Source organism: Megalobrama amblycephala, linkage group LG6 (assembly GCF_018812025.1).
Source record: "Megalobrama amblycephala isolate DHTTF-2021 linkage group LG6, ASM1881202v1, whole genome shotgun sequence".
Taxonomy (NCBI): domain Eukaryota; kingdom Metazoa; phylum Chordata; class Actinopteri; order Cypriniformes; family Xenocyprididae; genus Megalobrama; species Megalobrama amblycephala.
Genome location: NC_063049.1, coordinates 19,417,536 through 19,441,110, shown reverse-complemented (window position 1 = coordinate 19,441,110; position 23,575 = coordinate 19,417,536). Strand labels below are relative to the sequence as shown.

At 38.7% G+C, this 23,575-nt stretch overlaps 1 protein-coding gene across 2 annotated transcripts in view; it reads right to left on the bottom strand.

The window, feature by feature from the left end:
* Nucleotides 1–2,584: 2,584 nt before the first annotated feature.
* The window catches only part of asic4a (acid-sensing (proton-gated) ion channel family member 4a), a 110,498-nt gene continuing 89,507 nt past the window's right edge, over nt 2,585–23,575 (bottom strand). Inside the window, exons 2-10 of one of the 2 annotated variants that reach the window (XM_048193238.1) lie at nt 20,297–20,441; nt 19,933–20,060; nt 17,740–17,893; nt 16,747–16,800; nt 14,847–15,000; nt 14,640–14,731; nt 13,127–13,206; nt 12,772–12,891; nt 2,585–3,430 (exon numbers count right to left, since the gene is read on the bottom strand). In XM_048193238.1, coding sequence (XP_048049195.1) covers nt 3,314–3,430; nt 12,772–12,891; nt 13,127–13,206; nt 14,640–14,731; nt 14,847–15,000; nt 16,747–16,800; nt 17,740–17,893; nt 19,933–20,060; nt 20,297–20,441 — 1,044 coding nt within the window. In that variant the 3' untranslated portion in view covers nt 2,585–3,313. Of the gene's footprint in view, nt 3,431–3,557; nt 6,077–12,771; nt 12,892–13,126; nt 13,207–14,639; nt 14,732–14,846; nt 15,001–16,746; nt 16,801–17,739; nt 17,894–19,932; nt 20,061–20,296; nt 20,442–23,575 lie in introns of those variants that run through there. The other variant, XM_048193239.1, reaches the window with a different exon arrangement.

The window sequence follows — 23,575 nt, the reverse complement described above, 5'->3', positions numbered from 1 at the left end:
AACATCATGATTTGCTCTATAGAAAACAGTTTCCACCCTAATAGCAAGGACTATAAAAGATAGTCCCTTTCTTAAAAAGACCTGTGCATCGTGCACACACAATTGTTTTTCAACATTTGGGGCAATTCCTTCTGCACAGGTAAGATAGGCCACAAATGCAGAAATTTACAACTATACAAGTGCATGAGGTTGACAGATAATGCCAAATCAAATCTGAATGATTTGTTCCAGTGCAATTCTTGGACATGCACTGGTATGTCAGCTCTTCTGGTCTCACTGCTGACAGCACAGTTATTTATGGCAGTAAACTGTATTATTATGCATAACCGGCTCAGTGTGCCATCAAGACTCTGGCTGGAAACCTTTAAAAATGCCACTGTGATACAGTTTTATGAATATTAAAAGCCCATATTAACCATGATTACTTTCATATGGATGGACTGTGTGCTCCATGTTTTGGATATGACATCCAAATACGAGATGCATTCCAGAAAATATGAAAATAACGATGCAAAATCTATCTTGCTGATAGGATCTACCCAACAGAGCAACTAATCTATACAGGATTTACAGCTCTGTCATATACAGTTGCAAGAAAAAGTATGTGAACCACTTGCAGAATCTGTGAAAATGTGAATAATTTTAACAAAATAAGAGAGATCACACAAAATGCATGTTATTTTTTTATTTAGTACTGTCATAAATAAGATATTTTACAAAAAAAAAAAATGTTTACATAGTCCAAATGAAAAAAAAGAAGCTGAATTTATTAAAATGGCCACGATCAAAAGTATGTGAACCCTTGATTCTTAATACTGTGGGTGGTTACCTGGATAATCTATGACTGTTTTTTTTGTTTCGTGATGGTTGTTCATGAGTCTCTTGTTTGTTAAACTGAGCTCTGTTCTTCAGAAAAATCCTCCAGGTCCTGCAGATTCTTCAGTTTCCCACCATCTTTTGCATATTTTCACACTGAGGACAACTGAGGGACTCAAACACAACTATTAAAAAAGGTTCAAACATTCACTGATGCTCCAGAAGGAAACATGATCCATTAAGAGATGGGGGTGAAAACTTTTGAATTTAAATATCAAGGTAAATTGTACTTAATTTTTCTTCCAGGAAACATGCAAGTATCTTCTGTTGCTTCAGAAGGGCAGTACTAAATGAAAAACAATGATATTTAAACAAAATAAGAAAAATTGGGACATCATATCCTGTTCAAAAGTTTTCACCCCCCGGCTCTTAATGCTTCGTGTTTCCTTCTGGAACATCAATGAACGTTTGAACCTTTTTTTAATAGTTGTGTTTGAGTCCCTCAGTTGTCCTCAGTATGAAAAGAAGGATCTCAAAATCATACAGTCACTGCTGGAAAGGGTTCAAATATGCAAAAATGCTTGAAAACTGAAGAATTTTTCTGAAGAACAGAGCTCAGTTTAACTGCTCAGGACAAACAAGGGACTCATGAACTCATAGTCGTAGATCATCCAGGTAACCACACACAGTATTGAGAATCAATGGTTCACATACTTATGAATGGGGTTATTTTAATAAATTCAGCTATTGTTTTGTCTTGTGAACTATATGTAAACATCTTTTATGTAAAATGTCTTACTCAGGACAGAACTAAACAAAAAATAAGATGTATTTTGTATGATCTCTCTTATTTTGTTAAAATTATTCACATTTTCACAGATTCTGCAAGGGGATCACATACTTTTTCTTGCAACTGTATAAGACAATTCTGCTGCGCCCTATTTCTGAATGTGGGGAAATAAAAAATAAAAAAGTTAAAAAAAATTACTGATATAATTTTGTATGTATTTATTATATAATTTCTGCTCATTTTAATAGCACAACCTTTAAACCATATCTTACACAAGTCTTACACGCATCATAATAAATTAGAAATTATCCCAATAATAATCAGGCATTAATCAGAGAACAACTGCACCTGAAATGTCTGATCATGAAGTAATACATGTCCAAAAAAATAATAATAATAAAAAAAGGAAAAAATGGGGTGCTACACAGTTGACTTACAGTAATATTAGCCATATCTGTAAACACCAATTCAATATCGGCATTTATGATATTAGGACTGTAGTGAAAATGGAAACGTTTTTAGTCTATGAACTGTCAGTGCCTGCTGAATTTTCCACCCAGAAAAGCCGGTGGTTTCTGATTGAAATGCTTTGCACATCTGGCCTTTTGTCAAAGAGACTGCAAGACATTTCACAGCTAAGAACCCTGAGAAAAACTCATCAACGGACTTTTAAACATCTAGCCATACGCTGCGGTGCATCAGATTACTCATAGTTCACGAATATGCTGAGCAAACCCGGTTTATCATTCTCTGTGGAACCGCTGCACTCTGTCTCATTCAAAAGTGAAAGTAGGAACATAAGGTCTGTTTTATTAAACACTTTTGGGAGGTCTGGGAGAGTGGATCCATTAGCTGATGGATGGATGAAACAAACCTTTTCCATATGGTTACCGCAACGGCTTTGGAGGGCTGGTGGGCTTACTGTACGCATCATTTGGCTCTCCAATGGGAAGTAACCTCACAAGAAGATTATGTTGTTACTGCTAATGACACCCATCACCACTCACACGTTACATCTCTATAAATAACATTACAAAATTTGTGGATTATTCAATATACTTTAAGTTAAACCATTTGAGATAAAGGAAACATTTACCAGACATATCCAATAGAGATGGATACAAATTACTTTTCTGAAACACAAACTATTCTACACCGTCCCCATGATTTCAGTGAAATACCAGAGTTAAGATATTTCTCTTAAACTCTGATCCTAAGGGTTGATAGCCATGATTTAAATACATAATTTACATTTGTAGATTAATCTGAATTATAATATTTCACAAGATAAGAACTCACCGAATAAAACTAACAGCTGACAAAATATAAAGTAAGAATGTAATGCTTCAAACATGATCTGAAGTATAAAGTGGCTCTAGATGTCATGCAGTCTATGCCTTGATATAGTAGAGGCCCAATACCAAGGTATTCGGTGTAGAAATCGTAGAGTTTCCACTGATGTCGTTTCCTGCGAGATGAGGGGGGAAAGAACAGGATTTCAGAGTCTCCTGCTGGACCGTAATGTCCGATCCGTGTCCGTGTTCGGTTAGAAGCGAGGGTTTAGAGTTCGACTTTGGCTGTAGCTTTAACTGGTGACAGCGAGAGAGATTAGCGCTGAGATCTGAGGGTCTTTCGTTGAGCCCACCTTCAGCACTGAGGGCACTCTTTCAGCAGACGTCAACAGCACTAGACTTGCCAGGCGGCTTCCTAGCAGGCAAAGTCTTCGAACACTCGGTGGTGGGTACGGTGGTGATGATGGTGATTTGGGAGGATGGTGTTAGCATAAGCTCCCTCCGAGTGGCTCCGGCTCTTCTCGTCAGAATCCTGTCAGGAACAGAGAATGTCAGATGGGATTCTGCGAAGATACTTTAACTCCTACATCTTACACACTATTCCATTGTGAATAAAACTCCTTGAATGACTAACCCTGTGAATCATTGTTTAATCTGTGGTGTGATAAAGAAAAAGCCACTCGAGGCTGAGAGTTACAGTGGTTTATCATAGTTAAACCCCTTTGACAATAATAAATTCACTGTTATACATGGTCTTAAGTGGTTTATTTCATCTATAAAACGGTGGCAAAAGTACAGTGATTAAAGACAGCATCTGACATGTAGTGACACTTATAGACTGCTATGAATTAACATTTCTGTAAGTAATTTCAGATGCTTCTGATTATACTGAAATAGGCAGCCCCCATCTATTCAACTTCCTTTCCAAAATCTTGTCACCAAAGACATGCCAGCACAGGGATTTTTAAACAGGGGTCTGGAAATCCTCAGGGAGTAAAGAAGGCCCATGGAAACTTTCAGAAAAAAACTATATACACTACGTTCTACTTGAACAGTAAAAAATGTTTTAATGTTTTTGAAAGAGGTCTTTAATGTTCACCAAGGCTGCATTTATTTGATAAAAAAAATACAGTAAAAATAGTAATTTTGTGTATATTTTAAAGAGGACATAAAATCAGACTTTTTCTATGATTCTATGAAGTGCTATAATTGGGTCTCCGGCGGATCTACCAACCCAGAAAAAATCCTGTGAAAAAGGACAACCCAGTAACTTTGTTTTGGTAAGCCTTTCTCTGCAACCATGTGAAAAAAACGAGCCACTCAGATTTCGGTCCCTTTGTGACGTAGGAAGGGGATCTTATTATAATACTCTATCCTTAATCTGTGTGTTTCCACCCACGGCACCACCATTTCGTTTTTTTGCAAGCGACAACGGCGCACCAGTAACAACCCTGATCAAACACACTTGAATCTCTTCAGGATTACTAAAGCTACCTGAAGGAAGATGAGTTGTGTCGGAGCAAAACTCTGCAGGACAGCAGCACTCATTTTAGAGAAGTGCAAGTCATTTTACACCAGACTGCTTTGCACACGAGGGTCAGTAAAACACAGGATTTGCCAACCTGGTCTCATGGAAAGACGTACTTGTGGGAACATTTTTGCAAGTCGCAAAATACGTACCGATACGTATATATCACTGCAGTTTCCAGCAGAAATGAACACTAGAGGCAGTAAAACAGCAAGCACTTTAAATCGTTTTCATACACAATTATGATTACAGGGTCAGATTATGGATTAATAAAGACTTGTTTTCACATCTTCATGCACAATATTATGTTATGATCTCAAAATGCTTTTACCAAAGTGCACTATTTGTAAACAAATACATTTCATGTTTTGTTTTTCTGACATAAAAAGTTTGCTCGGTAGCTCAGTTGATACAGAGTTGTATTTAGAATGCGGAAGGTTTGGGTACGAATCCCGTGAAAGATGAGTCATGGTAAAAGTGCTCAAAGATGAGAGATCAAAAGCAAGCTAAAATGCTTTTTATGTCACGTTTGCTTTTGTAAAGTAGGTGTAAAGTTATTTTTAAATGTAATGGAGCATTAGCACTCACCAGACATTTCAAATCAGAACTGCGGTGATACGTATAAAACCAATGTAATAAAAACGTACCATATTCACGTTCATCTGTTTCAGAAAAAAACACGCTTTTAGCGCCACTCAGTGGACATTTCACATTGAAACTGTCACGAAACGTACATGGCACTACATATTTTCGTTTTGCAAAAATGTTCCCACAGGTACATTTTCTAATGAGACTGGACTGGGATTTGCACAGTTATATCTGCTGTGTGAGCTTCTCCTGTATTGTTTACACCTCAGTGTATAGGAATCACATGCATTGGGTCGGGGAACACAAGCTTATTTGCATTTAAAGATATACACACCAAATCAGCACATTCAGTAAAGCTGAATTTTCAATATCATTACTCCAGTTTTCCATGTCACATGATCCTTCAGAAATCATTCTAATGCTGATTTGCTGCTCAAGAAACATTTCTTTTTATTATTATGTGGAAAACTGAAGTTGTGCTGCTGCATATTTTTGTGGAAACTGTAGTACAATTTTTTTTTCAGTATTCTAAAGTTTAAAAGAACAGCATTTATTTGAAATCTTTTGTGGCATTATAAATGTTTTTACTGTCACTTTTGATCTCTTTAATGTATTCTTAACAAATAAAAGCATTAATTTATATTAAAAATATCTTACTGACCCCATGTTACATACAGAAAGGGACGGAGACACAGGTATAGTTAAGATTGAGTTTATTGAACAACCAGAGATGACGAGCAGACTGCAGGTGAGTGAAAGCCGGTTAAGTTCGTGACTGAAGATGATACTGGATCTGATACTTGTCTTTATCTTTCCCAGGGATCGTGGATGCAGCCAGACATGGAGCAGACGAGACACAATGACACTCACAGGAGACGAGGAGACACTAGGAATCACGGAGAACGCTGGAGACAGGTAAGTAGACGTTAGCAGAGTCCCTGAGGTAAGCATAACAGGTAGGTGACCACCACGGCGTCAGAAGTCCAAGATGTCTTGCACCATATAAGCCGCTCCATCGTTCCACGATTAGCAGAAGGGGGGGTTCTTCGGCTTCGCCAGGCTCTGTGGAGGGAAGAACAGAGGGATGGTGAGGCTTCAACAGTGAGACATGGAAAACTGGGTGAATCTTATACTCAGGAGGGAGTTGCAGGTGATAGGTGACAGGGTTGATCTGCCAGGTGATGGTGAAGGGGCCAATGAACCTAGGACTCAGCTTCCTACAGGGCAGGCGCATCCTGATGTCCTGGGTCGACAGCCAAACCTTCTGTCCTGGCTGGTAGTTGGGTGCTTGGGAACATCGAAGGTCAGCTGTCATTCTGCGCCTGCGTAGGGCTCGCTGGAGTTGCAGATGAGCTGAGTCCCAGACCCTCTCGCTCTCCCGGAACCAGTAATCCACTGCCGGGATGTCTGATGGTTCCCCACCCCAGGGGAACAGTGGGGGTTGGTAGCCGAGTATGCACTGGAAGGGAGTAAGACCAGTGGTGGACTGACGGAGAGAGTTCTGGACATACTCGGCCCAACCCAGAAACTGGTTCCAGGAGTCCTGGTGGCCGTGACAGAAGGTACGTAGGAAACGGCCGATCTCCTGAATTTTCCTCTCCGTCTGCCCGTTCGTCTGGGGATGGTAGCCAGAAGAGAGACTTATGGTCACACCTAGGAGCTTGAAGAAGGATCTCCATACTGAAGGTGAATTGTGATCCACGGTCAGACACAATATCTTCGGGCAGTCCATAGTATCTGAACACATAGTTGAACATGAGCTCTGTGGTCTCCATTGCCGTTGGCAGTCCAGGCAGGGGAATTAGTCGACAAGACTTGGAGAACTGATCCACTACCACCAATACACAGGTGCAACCGTTGGAGACTGGAAGATCCGTTGTGAAGTCTACTCCTAGGTGTCGGGCCACCAGAAGCGCTGCTTCAACAGCGAGAGGGTTTCATTGACCCCTGGGTGGCCAGTGCCCAGTTAAGTGTGTGAAGAATGGATGAAGGGAGTGTGCCGTGTCCGTGGAATATACTGCAGCCCTTGGAGGCAACCCGGCGGGGTGTTGGTGGAGACACTCGGCTCGGGGAGCGTTTCTGCAGACCAGTTAATGGGACTGACAAAGAGTTTCTCGGGAATTATGGGCTCTGGGTCATCGGTGCTTTTCTCAGGACTATGAATGCAGGACAGAGCTTCAGCTTTTACATTCTTTGATCCAGGGCGGTAAGAGATGGTAAAGTTGAATCTTGTGAAGAACAGAGCCCATCTTGCTTGGCGGGGATTCAATCTTTTAGCGTCCTGTAAGTACTCCAGGTTTTTATGATCTGTCAGAACCATGAATGGGTGTTTGGCTCCCTCGTGTTGTACTCCTCCATGGCCTTCTCCTCCGGGATGGATAGGGAGTATATTTTCCCTCTGGGCACTGGCTCACCGTGGATGAGGTCAATTGCGCAGTCCCATGGCCGATGAGGAGGTAGCTTGGAGGCTTCTTTTGGACAGAAGACATCTCTAAAGTGGGAGTAACAGGCAGGGATGTCCGTTGAACGTTTCTCGAGTGGACTTTCCATATAAGTAGCATAGACTTGGATTTCTTCAGGGACTTGAGAAGGGGACTCGAGAACTTGGAAGACTTGAAACAGGAAAACAGTCATTAAAACAGAGGGCTCTGGAGATGAAGTTTCCAGCTGACCCAGAATCGAGGAGGGCATTGACTGGAAGACAGAAGTCGGCAGCAGTAAGGTTTACAACAATAGTGAGTGGTTTCATCTTATTCAACGTAGGCATGATAACACTCACCATAGGTCGCACTGGACGAGTGGGGCATTCAGAGATGTAATGCCCAGCACGGCCGCAATATAGACAGAGATTCTGGGTCAGCCTCCTCTGTCACTCAGCAGACGAAAAACGAAACATGAAAGTTTTCTATTTGCATGGGTTTGCTGGCTGGTTTTGGATGGCTGACGGATTCTGACTGGCGGAGGGTAGATGGAAACAACGGCTGGCCCTGGTGCTCTTTGAGACACAGCTTCATACGACTGGCGAATCTGATGGATAACTGGATGAATTTCTCGAACCCAATGGAGTCCTTGTATGCAGCGAGATGCAACCGCACACGTGGATCAAGGCCTTGACGATAGGTGGTAATAAGGGCTTGTTCATTCCAACCACTTGCTGCAGCTAGGGTTCGAAACTGGAGGGCATAATCAGACACAGACATTAGACCTTTTTTCAATCTGCATAATCTCTCACCGATAGATGAATCCCAGGCTGGTTTCCCAAAAACTTCCTTGACATGGGAAATGATGCTTGACAACGACTTTACAACAGGGTTTTTCTGTGTCCAAAGTGGTTCAGCCCAGCGAAGAGCCTTTCCGTCGAGTTGAGAGGTGATAAAGGCCACCTTAGTACTGTCATCGGGATACAAGTGCGGTTGCATCTCCAGGACCAGTCAACACTGCAGGAGGAATCCTTTGCAGGCCTCTGCCGAGCCAGTGAAGGGCGCCGGTTTGGCCATGGGACTGGCGACCGCAGATGGTGAAGGAGATGCAGCGGTGAATGCGGAAGTGGTAATATATATGGTAATATATATACTAACAATATATAATTAATATATATATATATATATATATATATATATATATAAACATTTATGAGATTTCATAAAATTAATCACAACTATTTTAACCATATTATGATAACATTTTCACACATTTTTCTTTTTTTTATACAGTGATAATATATTGTACAACACAGTTGTAAACATCATGTTGTCTTCATAAAAAATCTTGCTATTTTTCACACAGTATAAATGCAACTGTACACATTAAAATAAAATATATAATACATAAAAAAGGTATCTCTATATTTTAGGAAGGGTGTCAAGGTGATAATCATATTTGGTGGTCCTTGGCATCAAAAAGTTTATAAATACCTGTGTCAGCCATCCCAAATGTGCAAAAGAGACTATTTCTGATTGGCTGCAAAATCATGGGTAGCTCTCCTGACTTTTTTTTGTTTTGTTTTGTTTTTTTGCTGTTGACAGAGTCTAGGGTGGTCACAGAAAGGTGTGATTTCTCAGAGCTCTTTTTCAGTTGTATCTGACAGATAGCAAGAACATTTTATGTGGCATTCCAAAAAAAAAATTAACAGCATCTTTAATAAAGGAAGTTAACTTGCAGGGTTGCCACCTCTCACATTTTCAGGCTCTGTCTCACACTCTCATGCAGCCCAACTAAATCTCACGCCAAATAAAAAGACAAGCTAAATAAATTGCTAAATCTGCTCATAAGATTTTCCGACCAGCACTGGACTTGTTAGGTATAACAAAGAATCTGAACTGGTCTAATGCCACCAATAAAATTTCTTCCCGTGCTTCGCCAGGTGATCACTACAGAGATAGAAGAAATCCTAGCAGATGAGTCGCGTGTTTGTGTCCCCAAACAATAAGGGCATGAAATTAACACCTGCCAGGCTCCAAATGCAGATGAAGTTTACAGTCTGGCCACTCTGGCGGCTGATAATTTCATTGTCTATTAGTTGAATATGTGTGCTGTGGGAGGAGGAATTCAGTCATTAACATCACTGACAGTACAGAAAACCCATCATTGCAAAAGTCTATAATTTGCATTATTCCTATGCGCATATTTACATATTGCTAAATAGTTTGTCATAACAGCAAGAGAGTAGCCTTTAAACTTCAAAGACGCGTGTGTAACAGATGGAGCTCATTAGAGAAATGAGCGCAATGAATAGGAATGTTTTAATGCGTCAAAATTTATGCAAGAAATATATTTCATAAAAATAACTTTAATGACCTGTTGGATTGAGCTTCTATTTATCTTTATATTTAGTGATTTTTTTCTCTTTAAAACTGTGACATGTTTTATTTAGTTTATATTGCATACAACACTGTTTTAAATGCTATAACAACATTTAGGCTATATGCTGTACCTTACTGACACACAATCTGGAGCATATACTAAAATAAATGTTTATTAAATTATAAATTAGAATATCATGATTTTTTTTTTTTTTATTCAAAAGTAAAAAAGTAAAACTTAAATATATTCTAGATTTATTAGACAAAGTAAAATATTTCCAGACTTTTTTGTTTTCATTTTGATGATTACAGCTTGCTGTTCATCAAAATCAAAAAATCAGTATCTCAAATTATTAGAATATTTAATTTCAAGTTCTATTAAATTACCATTCTCAGGGTATAAATACTGGGTTTAAGTCAGTAATCCCAACAGCAGTCATGGGGAAGTCTGCTAACTTGACAGTTGTCCAGAAGATGATCATCAAGATGAAGAATGAGGGTAAGCCACAGAGGGTCACTGCTGAAAGAGCTGGCTGTTTGCAGAGTGCTGTGCCAAAGCATATTCATGGAAAGTTGACTGGAAGGAAAAAGTGTGGTAGGAAAAGGTGAACAAGTGAAAGGAATGGCCGCAGGCTTGAGAAGATTGTCAAGCTTAAGTATTTGGGTGAATTTCAATATTATGATAAAATTAGGAATGAATTGTTAAGCATAGACGTGAAAATGCACTATCCAAACTTAAATGTTTGTAATTCATGAATGCTTACAGGGTTAATAAAGGCCTTCTGAAGTGAAACAATGCATTTAAAAATGTGTGATTGTGTTCATCAGAAAAAAGAAAGTCATATACACCTAGGATGGCTTGAGGGTGAGTAAAGCTTAAGCTAATTTGCTTTGGAAAGTGAACTAATCATTTAATATATGTCTGTCACATGTCTATCATATGGAACCTTGAATCTCTTTTTGACCATATGTGTTTTGTCAAGATTAGAAAAGATTTTTAATTATAAAATATTTAAAATATATTTTGTAATATGAAACATGTCACCGCCCACTAGGGGGAGGAGCCCGCTAAAAGGATTTAAAGGTGACCTATTATGCACCTTTTCACAAGATGTAATATAAGTCTCTAGTGTCCCCAGAATGTGTCTGTGAAGTTTCAGCTCAAAATACCCCACAGATCATTTATTATAGCTTGTCAAATTTGCCCCGATTTGGGTGTGTGCAAAATCAAGCCGTTTTTGTGGGTGTGTTGCTTTAAATGGAAATGAGCTCGTGCTCATTATATATGGATTATTACAAACTGTTCTTGATGCAGCATATAACATAGTTATGGCATATATTTTGTGGATGTTTGCTAAAATTCGATTCTGAATGATTTTGATAGTGTGATGCACGGCTAACGGAGCTAAAGCTACACACTGTTGGAGAGACTCAATAAGAATGAAGATGCGTTTATTAATTATACAGACTACACATGTTTTTTGGGTTAAAAATGAAAATAACGACATGGCTCTGGTCTCCGTGAATACAGTAAGAAACAATGGTAACATTAGCCACATTTACAGTACATTAGCGACGTGCTAACTAAACATTCAGAAAGATGATTTGCCAACATCACGAACAGTTGGTATCGATCCATCTTTGAGAATCAATTTCTGTGCAAATCCTGTGTTTTACTGACGATCGTGTGAAACTTTCTAGTGTTAATGACTTACACATACCGCCATATGAATTTATCTAGCCACATTCCCTTCATAAATAAAATGACACCACTGTGTCCTTAGTGGCTCAGATGCCTGGAGTTTATGGAGACTCATATGTTTGCTATTATAGCCGTTAAAAGATCAGTGATAATGTTTACATAGCTGAGACATATCACAAGCTCAGGGACGGTCGTTCTTGAGTGCTGCTGTCCAGCAGAGTTTTGCTCCGACACAACTCACATTCCTTCACGTAGCTTTAGTAATCCTGAAGACATTCAAGTGTGTTTGATCAGGGTTGTAGCTAAACTGCATCTGCTGCACTCCAGGACCAGTGTTACTCGTCACTTGTTAAAACATTGGTGGCGACATGGGTGGAAACATACAGATTCAGGGGGTGGTAATATTATAATAAGATCCTCTTCCTACGTCACAAGGGGAGCGAAATCAGAACGGCTCGATTTCTCACATGCTTATAGAGAAAGGCTTACCAAAACAAAGTTACTGGGTTGTCCTTTTTCATATTTTCTGTGCTGGTAGATGCACCAGAGACACGATTATAGCACTTAAACATGGGAAAAGTCAGATTTTCATGATATGACCTCTTTAAAGTACCATTTCCATGGTAACACAATGTTCGACTTCAAAACAGTTTGAATTTTGACTTTTTAAGAAATGATACCTAATTTATGATGATTACTAAAACATGCGAAAGGAAAAAAAAAGACTATAAAAAAGGTTAAAACCTCAAAAAGGGGCATGTCATTGATTGAGCACATGTCATCAAAATCTCACTCCAGCAGGCAACCAAAGTTGGCAAACCTGACACTTGGCACATTAATATAAAACTGAAGAACACAGGTAAGCATAATCTACATTTCAGCTCTTTCACACCGGCTTCAAAGTTATTCCGATTTTAGAGCTGGAACTGTCAGTTTTATAATGATTGAACAGTCTTAGGTCACGACCCTCTGGCCGTCCTGAATCGAATTAGTTTTGAGCATACTCCATTTCTCATGAATTTAATGTGCTCTGCCAACATCTGTGTTCTTCTTCCATGAACAGAAGATCGGATTGCAATAAGAACAAGGGAGATTTGATTCAATCCTGGTCTAAGCAGACAGCCTGGCATCCCAATCATGGCTCAATATCCTGCTGCTGATGTCGTATTTCCCTCCGGGCTTTGTTCCTATTCAGAGAGTTGATCTGTGCTGCATCCTAACACTAGAGCTCCAGAGATTAGCATGTGGCTTACCTTAGTTTTCATTTCCTCCAGGTTTACTGTGGCGACTGTGCTGGCCTGTTGCTGCTGCTGGGTTTGCTTTTTGTCATCTCTCTGTGGCCTGAGCAAACGCTCCAACCTGTGTTTGATCACCTAGGAAAGCGAGGGGAAGTGAGGGTGAAGAGGGTAGCAGGGAAAGTAGGACAAATGAGGGCTATAAACAGTTTTGCCACATCAGCATTTCTGCTGCTCAGCTCAGAGGTCCAGTCTTATCTGCTCTTATGGGAAATACTGCTCACAATGGAAAAAAAGCAATGCAAGAGAAGAACTATTAGTTAAAACTGAATGCTTGTGAAATAGGCAGAGGGCCAAAACAATGTATGTTTACCTCATATACATAATCCAGAATCTCCAAGATGGTAAGAACGCTGGCTCCTATAAAAAGTCCCATCTGCCCGCCAATGTCCCCTGAAAGCAAAAAAGACAAATATGCTTTTTTCAATATGAATTGCCATTTTCAGACCATTTAACTTTTTTATATGCTATATTTCTGACTGAAACTGTGTTGTTATTGTTAAGTGAAACTATTAAAAATGTGTTTGCTCACTGGACTGAAACAAATATGTTGAGTGATCTTGAATGATTTAAGCCAGTGGTTCCCAAACTGGGGTACGACAAAAGGGGGTACGCGAACAAAATGCTGAGTAGTTCATTTAATTCTACCTTAAAATAATATTAAAATCGAGCATGTTCTAACTTCCAAAATGTAGTAAATCCAATACATTTAATCAAATTACCTCATCATTTGCAGTCAAAAATTACTGTATCCACCACAGACTGTAAAACAAGCAGCATGCAAATGAGATTGCGTGCCGAATCTGCTGCCTTAAATCGCGCTAAATTACTGTCGTTCTCGAGAATGTACCTTTGTAAAAGTAGAGATTTAGCACTTACTCGCATGAAGAACAATAGACACAGATAATGGATTAATTTCGATTTAAGACTCAAACTTTCTCCGTTACAAAAACATACCTTGTGTGAGCTGTATTTAATGATGATAACGAGCAAGAATGCAATTGTACCCAAATATCCACATGACTGCAAACGTGACATTATTATACAACAGGTCAAAAAATAAAACGTAAATTTTAAACACAGTACTGTCAGTATTTACTCTATTTTGCAATTAAATAATAGTTCTAACGAAAACCAGAGCAAAACTACAACACAAGTCTGTTTTTCGCGAACAATTCTGCAGCTTTGAACGAATCGTGAGAGTCAATGATTCAATGATTCATTCGCAGCCACTTGCTTCGTTACTGAATGAATGACTCGATGACTCACTCATAAAAACAGTGACTTGCTGCCACCTGCTGGCGGTTTTAGTTTAATATTTAAAAGTTTTACTTAGTTTTACCATCGTTGCATATTTCTCTATTGGACATTTTTTATTTAAAACATGATTTATTTTATAAAGTTATTCATAAAGCTAAAATCAATTTAGGGGGCAAATATTGTCCCTTAATGGTAAAGGTGTGACTGCAGTCGAAGTGGAAGAGAGGGGGTACGCGGAAGGATGGTAATCCCTTCAGGGGGTACTCCAAGCTAAAAAGTTTGGGAACCACTGATTTAAGCGAAAAAGAAAAGTAATTTATGACAATGCACAAGTTATTATAGTTTGGTTAATTATACAAATTATCCAAAGACAAACATTTTTCTTCTTTGGAACAATATGAACAATGAATTGTTCACAATAAGACCAGAAATGTGCATTAAGAAAATAAATTAAGTACATTTTAATTTCATATTGCATAGAGCTCAGAAATGCACTTCAGATGCACTGAAAATGACTAAACAAAGTTTATAAAATGATGTGATGAAATGAAGCATAAGAGACCCACCTAATAATCCTGCAACGTCATATGCTTTTTTCTGTTCTATTGTTTCATAATTTAGAGCTTCAAAGAAAATGTCCAAAACAAGGAAGTTGTCTCTAAAACAAAAAGACAATAAAAGAGTTATGTGTAAATCATATATATATTTATTATATATTCAGAATCAGTACAGTATTAGGCCTTTATCTGTTTAAGGTGGAAAGGTTGCCACACCTGATGTAGTCTTCTGACTTGTCATATTTTCTAGATAGGTAGCGAGCCGAGCCCTTGCTGGGGATTTTAACCATGGACAGCTCTTTACCATAACGGGTCAGGTTACAGGGTGTTTCACAGGAGCATGTGTCACCTGAACTTTTCTGTAGCAATGCTGCAAAGAGGACACACATGTCAGTTTAGAGCAGGAGACAGGTGTAGGTGTGTGTGTGTGTGTGTGTGTGTGTGTGTGTGTGAGAGAGAGAGAGAGAGAGAGCAGGTGCTCTAGCCCACACCTGCACACCCATTCTTCATTCATCAAACTAATGTGGAGAGATAACACCAGTGCTAAATAATCATCCATAAGATGCTTGAAACACACTCAGCATGTTGTTCAGATTTAATTTGGTTTCTGAAGGGCATCCAGAAGAGAAGCACACACACTCGACCTCCCTGGGAGGAAGTATCACGAATGTCATACTTATAAATTTTGTGTACACTGAATGCACCACGTATTTAGCATTAGTGCCTTCCATTTACAACAAAATTTAGTAGACACACCACAACATCATCTATTTGATTTATATTATTATATGCAGGTGTTAAGGAAGCAACTTTGCAATTTCTCAAGCCTCTCATAATTTAAAGAAGTTCAACTAGAGTCAAGCTACCCTTTTGAAAAAACTCGAGCCACACACATTTGACTGTGCTAAAGTGGAACTATTGCAAGTATACTTTAGGTACACTTTAAATATCTTGCATTTAAAGCCTGATATTATACAAAGATCATACAATCCTTAGTAATAGTGATATAAAAACACTTTTTAGGCATAATATTAAGAAATGTGCATTGTTCAATAACGAAATACCCCAGATAAAGTTTAATTATAATTTTAAATCAGTAAGTCTTAAGTGATATGCCAATAAATAATGGATTACTTAGTATGAAATATATGTATTTTAAATAAATGTATATTTAAAATAAATATATATATATATATATATATATATATATATATATATATATATATATATATTGCTGCTCAAGAAACATTTATTATTAATATCAATGTTGTGCTGCTTAATGTTTTGAAAACCGTGATACATTTTGTATCACATTTTTCAATATTCTTTGATGAATAGAAAGTGCAAAAGAACAGCATTTATTTGAAATAGAAACGTCCGTAATATTATAAATGTCTTTACTGTCACTTTTGATGAATTTAATGCATCCTTGCTGAATAAAAGTATTAATTTCTTTCAAAAAGAAATTAAAAGATGCACTAAATACTATAAAATTATAATGCTTTACATAAGAAAGTGACTATTTTAAGCAAGTATAGATGTTTTTTATGCATTAATAGGCTGTGTTGTGTTGTTAGTGTGTGACACAATTATAAAAGTAACCTTTCAAAGTGGAGATTTCAGTCAGAATATTTGAATAGGTCAATCCAGTGAACGCAAGTACAGTCCATTCTTTCAAGATATATCTGCATTTAGTTCAACTACCCATTAAATGGGGTCGGGTTTCCTTTTGACTGTGGAGATAATTAAATTTCTGGCTTATTAGATAAGGACTATCATAATTGTACTGATACATCTCTCATCATCAACTTTTCATGAGCCGCTCCATTTAGAGTGTCATAAAATCAGTGGAACAAGACACCTACAGCCAGCGATAACACCGTGAGGGTACGAGAGGGTAATGCACTACAGGGATCTCCAGGTTAATGCTGCCCTGTAAAGAATGTCAAAGCACTGGAGAACATTCTCCTTCTTGGACTGACTGAATAATCCTGTCTCTCCCACCCCAGACCACACACGGGATCGTCTGTTTATCTGGGATTTAATTATTTGTGCCCACAACCTCCAGAGATATTACACTCCAGGGCGTTAGCAAAAATGAAAAATGCTTGCTTACCAAGTGCTTTGTCCACACATTTGATATTGCTGGGAGTACAGATATCGGCATCTCCTGAGAAACAAAATACATAATGACTCTGATCAATCACGAGCAAAATGATTGCTGTTATTACACCGCCAGCAAAGGAAGAAAAAGTGCGAGCGGCAGAGAAACAGACAGCGCGGCTCCGCTTTGTTATTCATCCTAAAATGATGGAAGGCAGCGTGTGACTGAGGGAGATGAGTTTGCTTTCACCACGCCTCCCTCATGACCATCAGTCTAGGCCTAATTGCACCCAAAATGAACTGATCCTCCCCAAAGGCACATTTATAAAGTCTTTAAAACCCAATCGTCATCGACACACAATACCGCAGGAGGTCCAACTCGCCCCCCGAATCCATCAAAAGCACAAGCGGTCTGAGGAAATATGTATGGCACCTAAGAGAAAATGGCCTTAGAGTTAATGCTTTTGGTCTCTCTTTTCAATTTGCATTATGGGAGATTGATTTGGAAACATTAAAGGAGAAAAGCAGAGAAGCAGAGCTTCCATTAGAGCCCGGCCTCCAACAGTCGCACGCTCTCTGAAAAGCCACACCGATAACAACTCAGGTGTGGTGGAGTTAATTAGAAAAGAGGTTTCTGGGGACAGAGAAAGTCCTTCCATCCATACGTCGTCGGTTTTCAAAAGAGAAGATAAATGTGTTTGCTTTTTTGCAGTTTGTCAAATGCTTCGAGTGGAACGTAACAAATCAGCAGGTCTGGTTTCATCGTCGCTGTCAGATTGCGATCGACTAGATTTTCCCTCCAGTCGCCCGAACGAACTACCCGAGCTCCTCGTATTGTGTGACTAGACAGTAAGTTAATTTAGAGACTTGCATTAAGCTTTCGGCTCCACTGCCTGGAGCAAATTAGATGAGAAGAGTTTATTCATTTAGTATTTTAGCAATTAGCAGAATACATTAGCACGCTGATTAGGTTGAGTGGGAAATGAATGCAGCGGTGTAGCGTTACCCGGCATGTGCACCATCCTGCAGTTGCACTCACGCAGAACCTCAAGAGTCTCGCAGCGCAGGCGGCAGGCGCTGATACTGTAGGTATCGTAACCCGGGATCATCTGCTCACTGGTGGAGCGGCAGTTCCCCCATGGCTGGGGCAGATAGGTCAACTACACACAGAGAGGGAGAACAAGGAAGATAAAGAGAGAGGGAGGCAGACAAAGAGACAGAAACAGAGAGAGAATGAGTACATGCAAATTAAGTATGCAAATAAGCAGCGTTCTCAAGCTGCGCCACAATTTTAGAGAGCGTAAAAAGCTGAAGTGATTGAGAAAAGGGTAAGGGTTTATTTATGTGGCTCGATGTTCAGAAGGCAAGCTTAATGAGTGGCCTGCCTTTGAAACAGAAATATTCAGAACTCATAATATTGATCATGTACCAGTCTGACAGAGTGCTTTTAGACAGATCTGAGCTTTAAGACAGAATACATTGCCCCACATTCCAAAATATACTGGAATACAAAAGGTTGTAGCTCAAAAGAATGCACTTCACCCTATCTATTTTCAAAATGCATGTCATTGATGTCATTGTGAAAGATTCATGCATCCTCATCACTTTTAATCAAGATGTCATAACTTTATCTTCCAGTGAAGCAGACTTCTCTCTCTTCTGACGTATACCGGACTTCTCCAATCTTTAAGTCCCACCCCTTTCTTACAATCGACTGCAAGCTTGCATTCAGATCTGCCTTCATTCAGTCAACAACCGATGGATAGAAACAAGTCCCCACACTATATATATATTTTTTCTTTTTCGATAATCTTTCTCACACGGATGTACATTACAATATGGGGGGAAAAAAACGGTCACTACTTCAATTTCAAGTAAAATTACTCATCTGTCAGGACTATAGTTTATTATTATTGGCAGTTCAATATGCTCCATGCTCCTGCTTAAAATACCTGATGTCATTAGGGAGAGTTAAAGGTGCTACAGAGGATGTTTAGTTTTATACATTTTTGCAATATTACTTGAAACTGTCTTTACTAACTGATAAAAGACTATTTATTAGGTGCATTGAAAGGAATAATATTAATATACATCATCTGTGCACGAGGTAGGGCCTTAGAAACATCAGCCAATCGTTTACGCGATCATCGCATAAACAATTGGCCCCCTGGCTTGTCAATCACTGCCATGACGTTCCTTGTGAAAGACGTGCGCGCTCCAGTAACTTTCCACAGGCGCCGCATGCAATGTTTTTGTCAGGAGTAACAACTGCAGATTATGAGTTACCTGCAGTGAGTCCGACATAATGAATCCACTAACATGACACAGCGAATGCCGGTGGTAAACACTCGTGTTGCAATACTCGTGCACAAGTTTTGGGAGGCGTTCCCTCGAAACGAGCTGTGAAGGAGGGGGGTTGTTCTTACGCATGCGCTCATTTCAAAAACTCACTAACAGTCTTTGGTTTTTCAGTCGACGAAAAGATCCTCTGTAGCACCTTTAAGGGGCTTTCACACCTTTTCATAGTTCCTAGAACTATTGGCTGAAGTACCCGGATTCTGGCGTGTTCGCACAGCAGGAACTAGGAACGATTTTAGTTCTAGAAACTCCTTTTGGGGGAACTAAATTAGCTCCTACTTCAGAGGTCTAAACCAGCACTATAGGAACTATCATTACTAAGATGACAAGACATTAATAAACTTCTCACACTCAAACTCATTTGGTTAAGGACTTGAATTTGATTCTGACTCGATAAGGTGGACTCGGACCCAACACTAGGTACTAGTCATCCATGCTTATGTCACAAATAAGAAAATCTGGACCTGGTAATATATGCATGATTTGTGGTTCAACTTTGCAAGCATGGTGGCCCTTCAACTGCCAGTCACTTTCTCAACTCTCTGTGTGTTTCACACTTGCAAAGAAATCCTCCTCCACTAATTGCCTGCTTTTATTTCTTCACTTCAGTATAACAAGGAACAACATGTTTTTTTCTGAAATATTGTATAGCAAGAGCTGCCTAACAATTCATCCAAAATATTTTACTTTTGTGTTCAGAAAAAAACAAAACAAAAAAAAAAAACAGCAATTGAGGGAATGCTGATGTGACTAGATGGTAGTGTACTTGGAAGGTCTGATTTCATTATAGGTGGTACTTCGGCCTGAAAAGTTTGAGAATGATTCAAGGGAAGGGTTATACCCTTTGTTCTTGACAAGATACAAAGGTCTGGAATCCCGGAGAGACTCCAAAGCCCAGCTGATGGATGTAGGGCGGCTCATCCTGACTGTGGATCTGAACACGGATTCCTGCCTCTAAAGAGGTTTCGTCTGAAAGAAAAAAGAAAAAAAAAACTGAGGTAAGAAAGCAGAACAGGCAATATGAAAGGGAACACAAAGATAAGCCTCACCTATCCCCCTATCAATACAAATGGGAAAATAACATCACGAATAAACCTTAAATTTAAACATGTTTATCTTAACAGCTTGTTCTGAGAACCAGAAAATATGGGATGACTTTGCAACTTTCGGACCAGAAATCATCTCTGTGTGGCATTATAACTTACTTGTCTCTTTCCAGATAGGCAGATATTCATCCTGCTGGATATCCAACATAATCTCCAGCCCGTTTCCCATCCCTCCTTGCTTTGTCTTCCTGGAGGTTGATTTGTTGCCGTTGAAAGTATAGCATTTCCCGTATCTTGTGTAGACCTATGAAAAAACACCAACGATTAATTAAAACTGTCATACTCTGGCAACGGGGAAGCTATAACAACAAACAAGCTACAACCTTTAGAAGCCATAATTTCTTTCTATAAGATTTAATGAACCTTTTGATCCCTCAAAGTGATGCCTTTTGAGATGCTTATGATTAATTGGGGAAAAGGCCACTTTAAACATCAAAAGTTGCGAAGCATTTCCAGCTCACATGAAAAGCCGAAACAGACAGTAATTAAAAGTTTTACAATGTATCATTCTGTCAGTGGGCATTTGTATTCAGTGGCATAGTAAACAATGTTTTCTCTGTTTCATTCCTGTCATATTCATTTTGACGAGAGAGTGAGACAGTTCTACAATCCGTACTACATTATAATGCAAAGTGTTTTTTCTTCAAACAAGAGGAAAATGAATAGTCCACATCCTCAGAAACATATCTGCCTCCACAATGAAATCATCACATCAAAATAATTGCTCCACATGGGTAATAATATTGATAAGAGTAGACTAAATCAAAAGCAATAACTTTTGAAATTGTACTTAATATCCTTCCATAAACCACAACCACTAAAAATAAATAAATAAGCATGCAATTTATTTATAGTCCCCGTCTCTCTTCAAGCAAAAGTGACAAAAAGACTATTATTCAGGTAATATGCAGCCTGACGCACAGGAATCCATAATGAAATACTCAAGAATAAAAGACAAAACCACTGTCAAATAAATGTCAGGAGGGAATGGATCAACAAAAAGCACATGTGGATGAAGAATAACTATAAGTGGGTGTCCTGAACCTCAAAATACAGAAGGAAAAAAAACAGACACAATAAAAAACATTTTCATTAAATCATTTCTCTTCACATCAGTCCTGGGAGCCCAATTCTTTCTGACCTTTACTTCAGAAGGTTTTCAGTTCCAATCTTTAGCTAACATGCCAAATCGAACCACTACCACAAATAAAAACAAAGCCTGATTTGTTGGATTAACTGAAAGCACAGACAAAGAAAGAAAGAAATGTTAGAAAGACTCTTGGCATTGCTGAAATGTCCAGTATAGCTCTGGTCTCAAGCACATGTTTTGGATGTTCTGGTCCCAGCATGTCCTCATTTATTCAACCTTATATCATTCCAAACCTGTATGGCTTACAAGACGTTTAGCAGAATGTCTGAGCCACTCTTGTCTATATAATTAAAGTGGATCATTTAAGTTTAAGTAGTAAAATGACTGAAAGTGAAATAAAAATAAATTAAACCTCAATAGAAATATTTAAAAAACAAAAACTAATAAAAGTGACAAAAGCACATAAAGTTACTAAAACAAACTAAAATGTGCAAATAGCCTGCTTTGTTGAGAGAGGCTATTTACACTAACTCTGCCCACCATTTTCTTATTGAGCCAGACACAATTACAAAAGTTCGCGAGTTCACACTTACAAATAATCAGATGCCGTGCTGTCCGAGGAAAGGGCTCCAAGCTTGGTATTTGGCCCAAACCCAGAGTACTCCCCCCGAATCTTTGGTTAGGATAGTAACCAGGTGAGTGTGAGGAGATGGGCTGGTGGAGGGATGCAGAAAAAACTGTCGAGAAACATAAGTGAGTCGGCTACATATTTATAAGCCTCCTCTTATGCTGATTGGGTAGATCATTTGAACGTGCTCCTCCCGAACTTTGTTAATAAATCATCATAAAGAGAGGACAGAATCAGTGGAGTGGAGCGTTAGGTGGGTGGCTATATCTTTCAACTCTTTCTTTTCCCTTTCCCGATCGCATATCAGCTTGGAGTAGCATTTATTTTCAATATAAATGAAGAAAAACAGATTTTTATTAGTGGGAATAAAGGGTTAGGAGTAGGCATAGGGGAGGTAATGTGAAGGACAAGTATGGTCCCAATAAAGCAGCACCCATTTATGATTTTAAAGGTGCCCTCGAATGAAAAATTGAATTTATCTTGGCATAGTTAAATAACAAGAGTTAAGTAACAAATGAGATAAACAAATGTAAATCTCATTTGTTTAAAAGACCTCAGAAGAACAGGCGGATCTCAACATAACACCGACTGTTACGTAACAGTCGGGGTGTACGCCCCCAATATTTGCATATGCCAGCCCATGTTCCCAACATTATGAAAGGCATTAGACAAGGGCAGGCAGTATTAATGTCTGGATGTGCACAGCTGAATCAACAGACTAGGTAGGCAGATGGAGCAATAATAACTGACATGATCCATGATATCATGATATTTTTAGTGATATTTGTAAACTGTCTTTCTAAATGTTTCGTTAGCATGTTGCTAATGTACTGTTAAATGTGGTTAAAGTTACCATCGTTTCTTACTGTATTCACGGAGACAAGAGCCGTCGCTATTTTCATTTTTAAACACTTGCAGTCTGTATAATTCATAAACACAACTTCATTCTTTATAAATCTCTCCAACAGTGTAGCATTAGCCGTTAGCCACAGATCACAGCCTCAAATTCATTCAGAATCAAATGTAAACAATATAACAGTATACAATACTCAAATAATCCGACGCATACATGCCGCATGCATGACGAACACTTTGTAAAGATCCATTTGAGGGTTATATTAGCTGTGTAAACTTTGTTTAGGCACTGTTTAAGGCAAGCGCGAGCTCCGTGGGCGGAGAGCACGATATTTAAAGGGGCCGCACAGCATAAATCGGCTCATATTTAATGATGCCCCAAAATAGGCAGTTAAAAAAATTAATAAAAAAAAAATCTATGGGGTATTTTGAGCTGAAACTTCACAGACACATTCACGGGACACCTTAGACTTATATTACAGGTTCGATGGCACCTTTAATAAATATAATAATGTACACTGAATATGTTGTTATAATATATTTCAATACACTGTGGTTTCAATAGTATCTGCCAAAAATTGCACTACGTATAATTAGCATCCAACAACTATATACATTTAGTGCAAAGAAAATACTGCTATTTGCACTTAGTGTAAATAGCATCTTTCCCTATCTACACTTTGTGCAAATAGCCGCTGCCAAAATTAAAATAAAAACTGAAAATATAAAAATAAAAGCCAATTCAAAAATATTAATAAAACACTATTCACAACAAATGTAATGTGTACAACTCGTGCCCTAAATT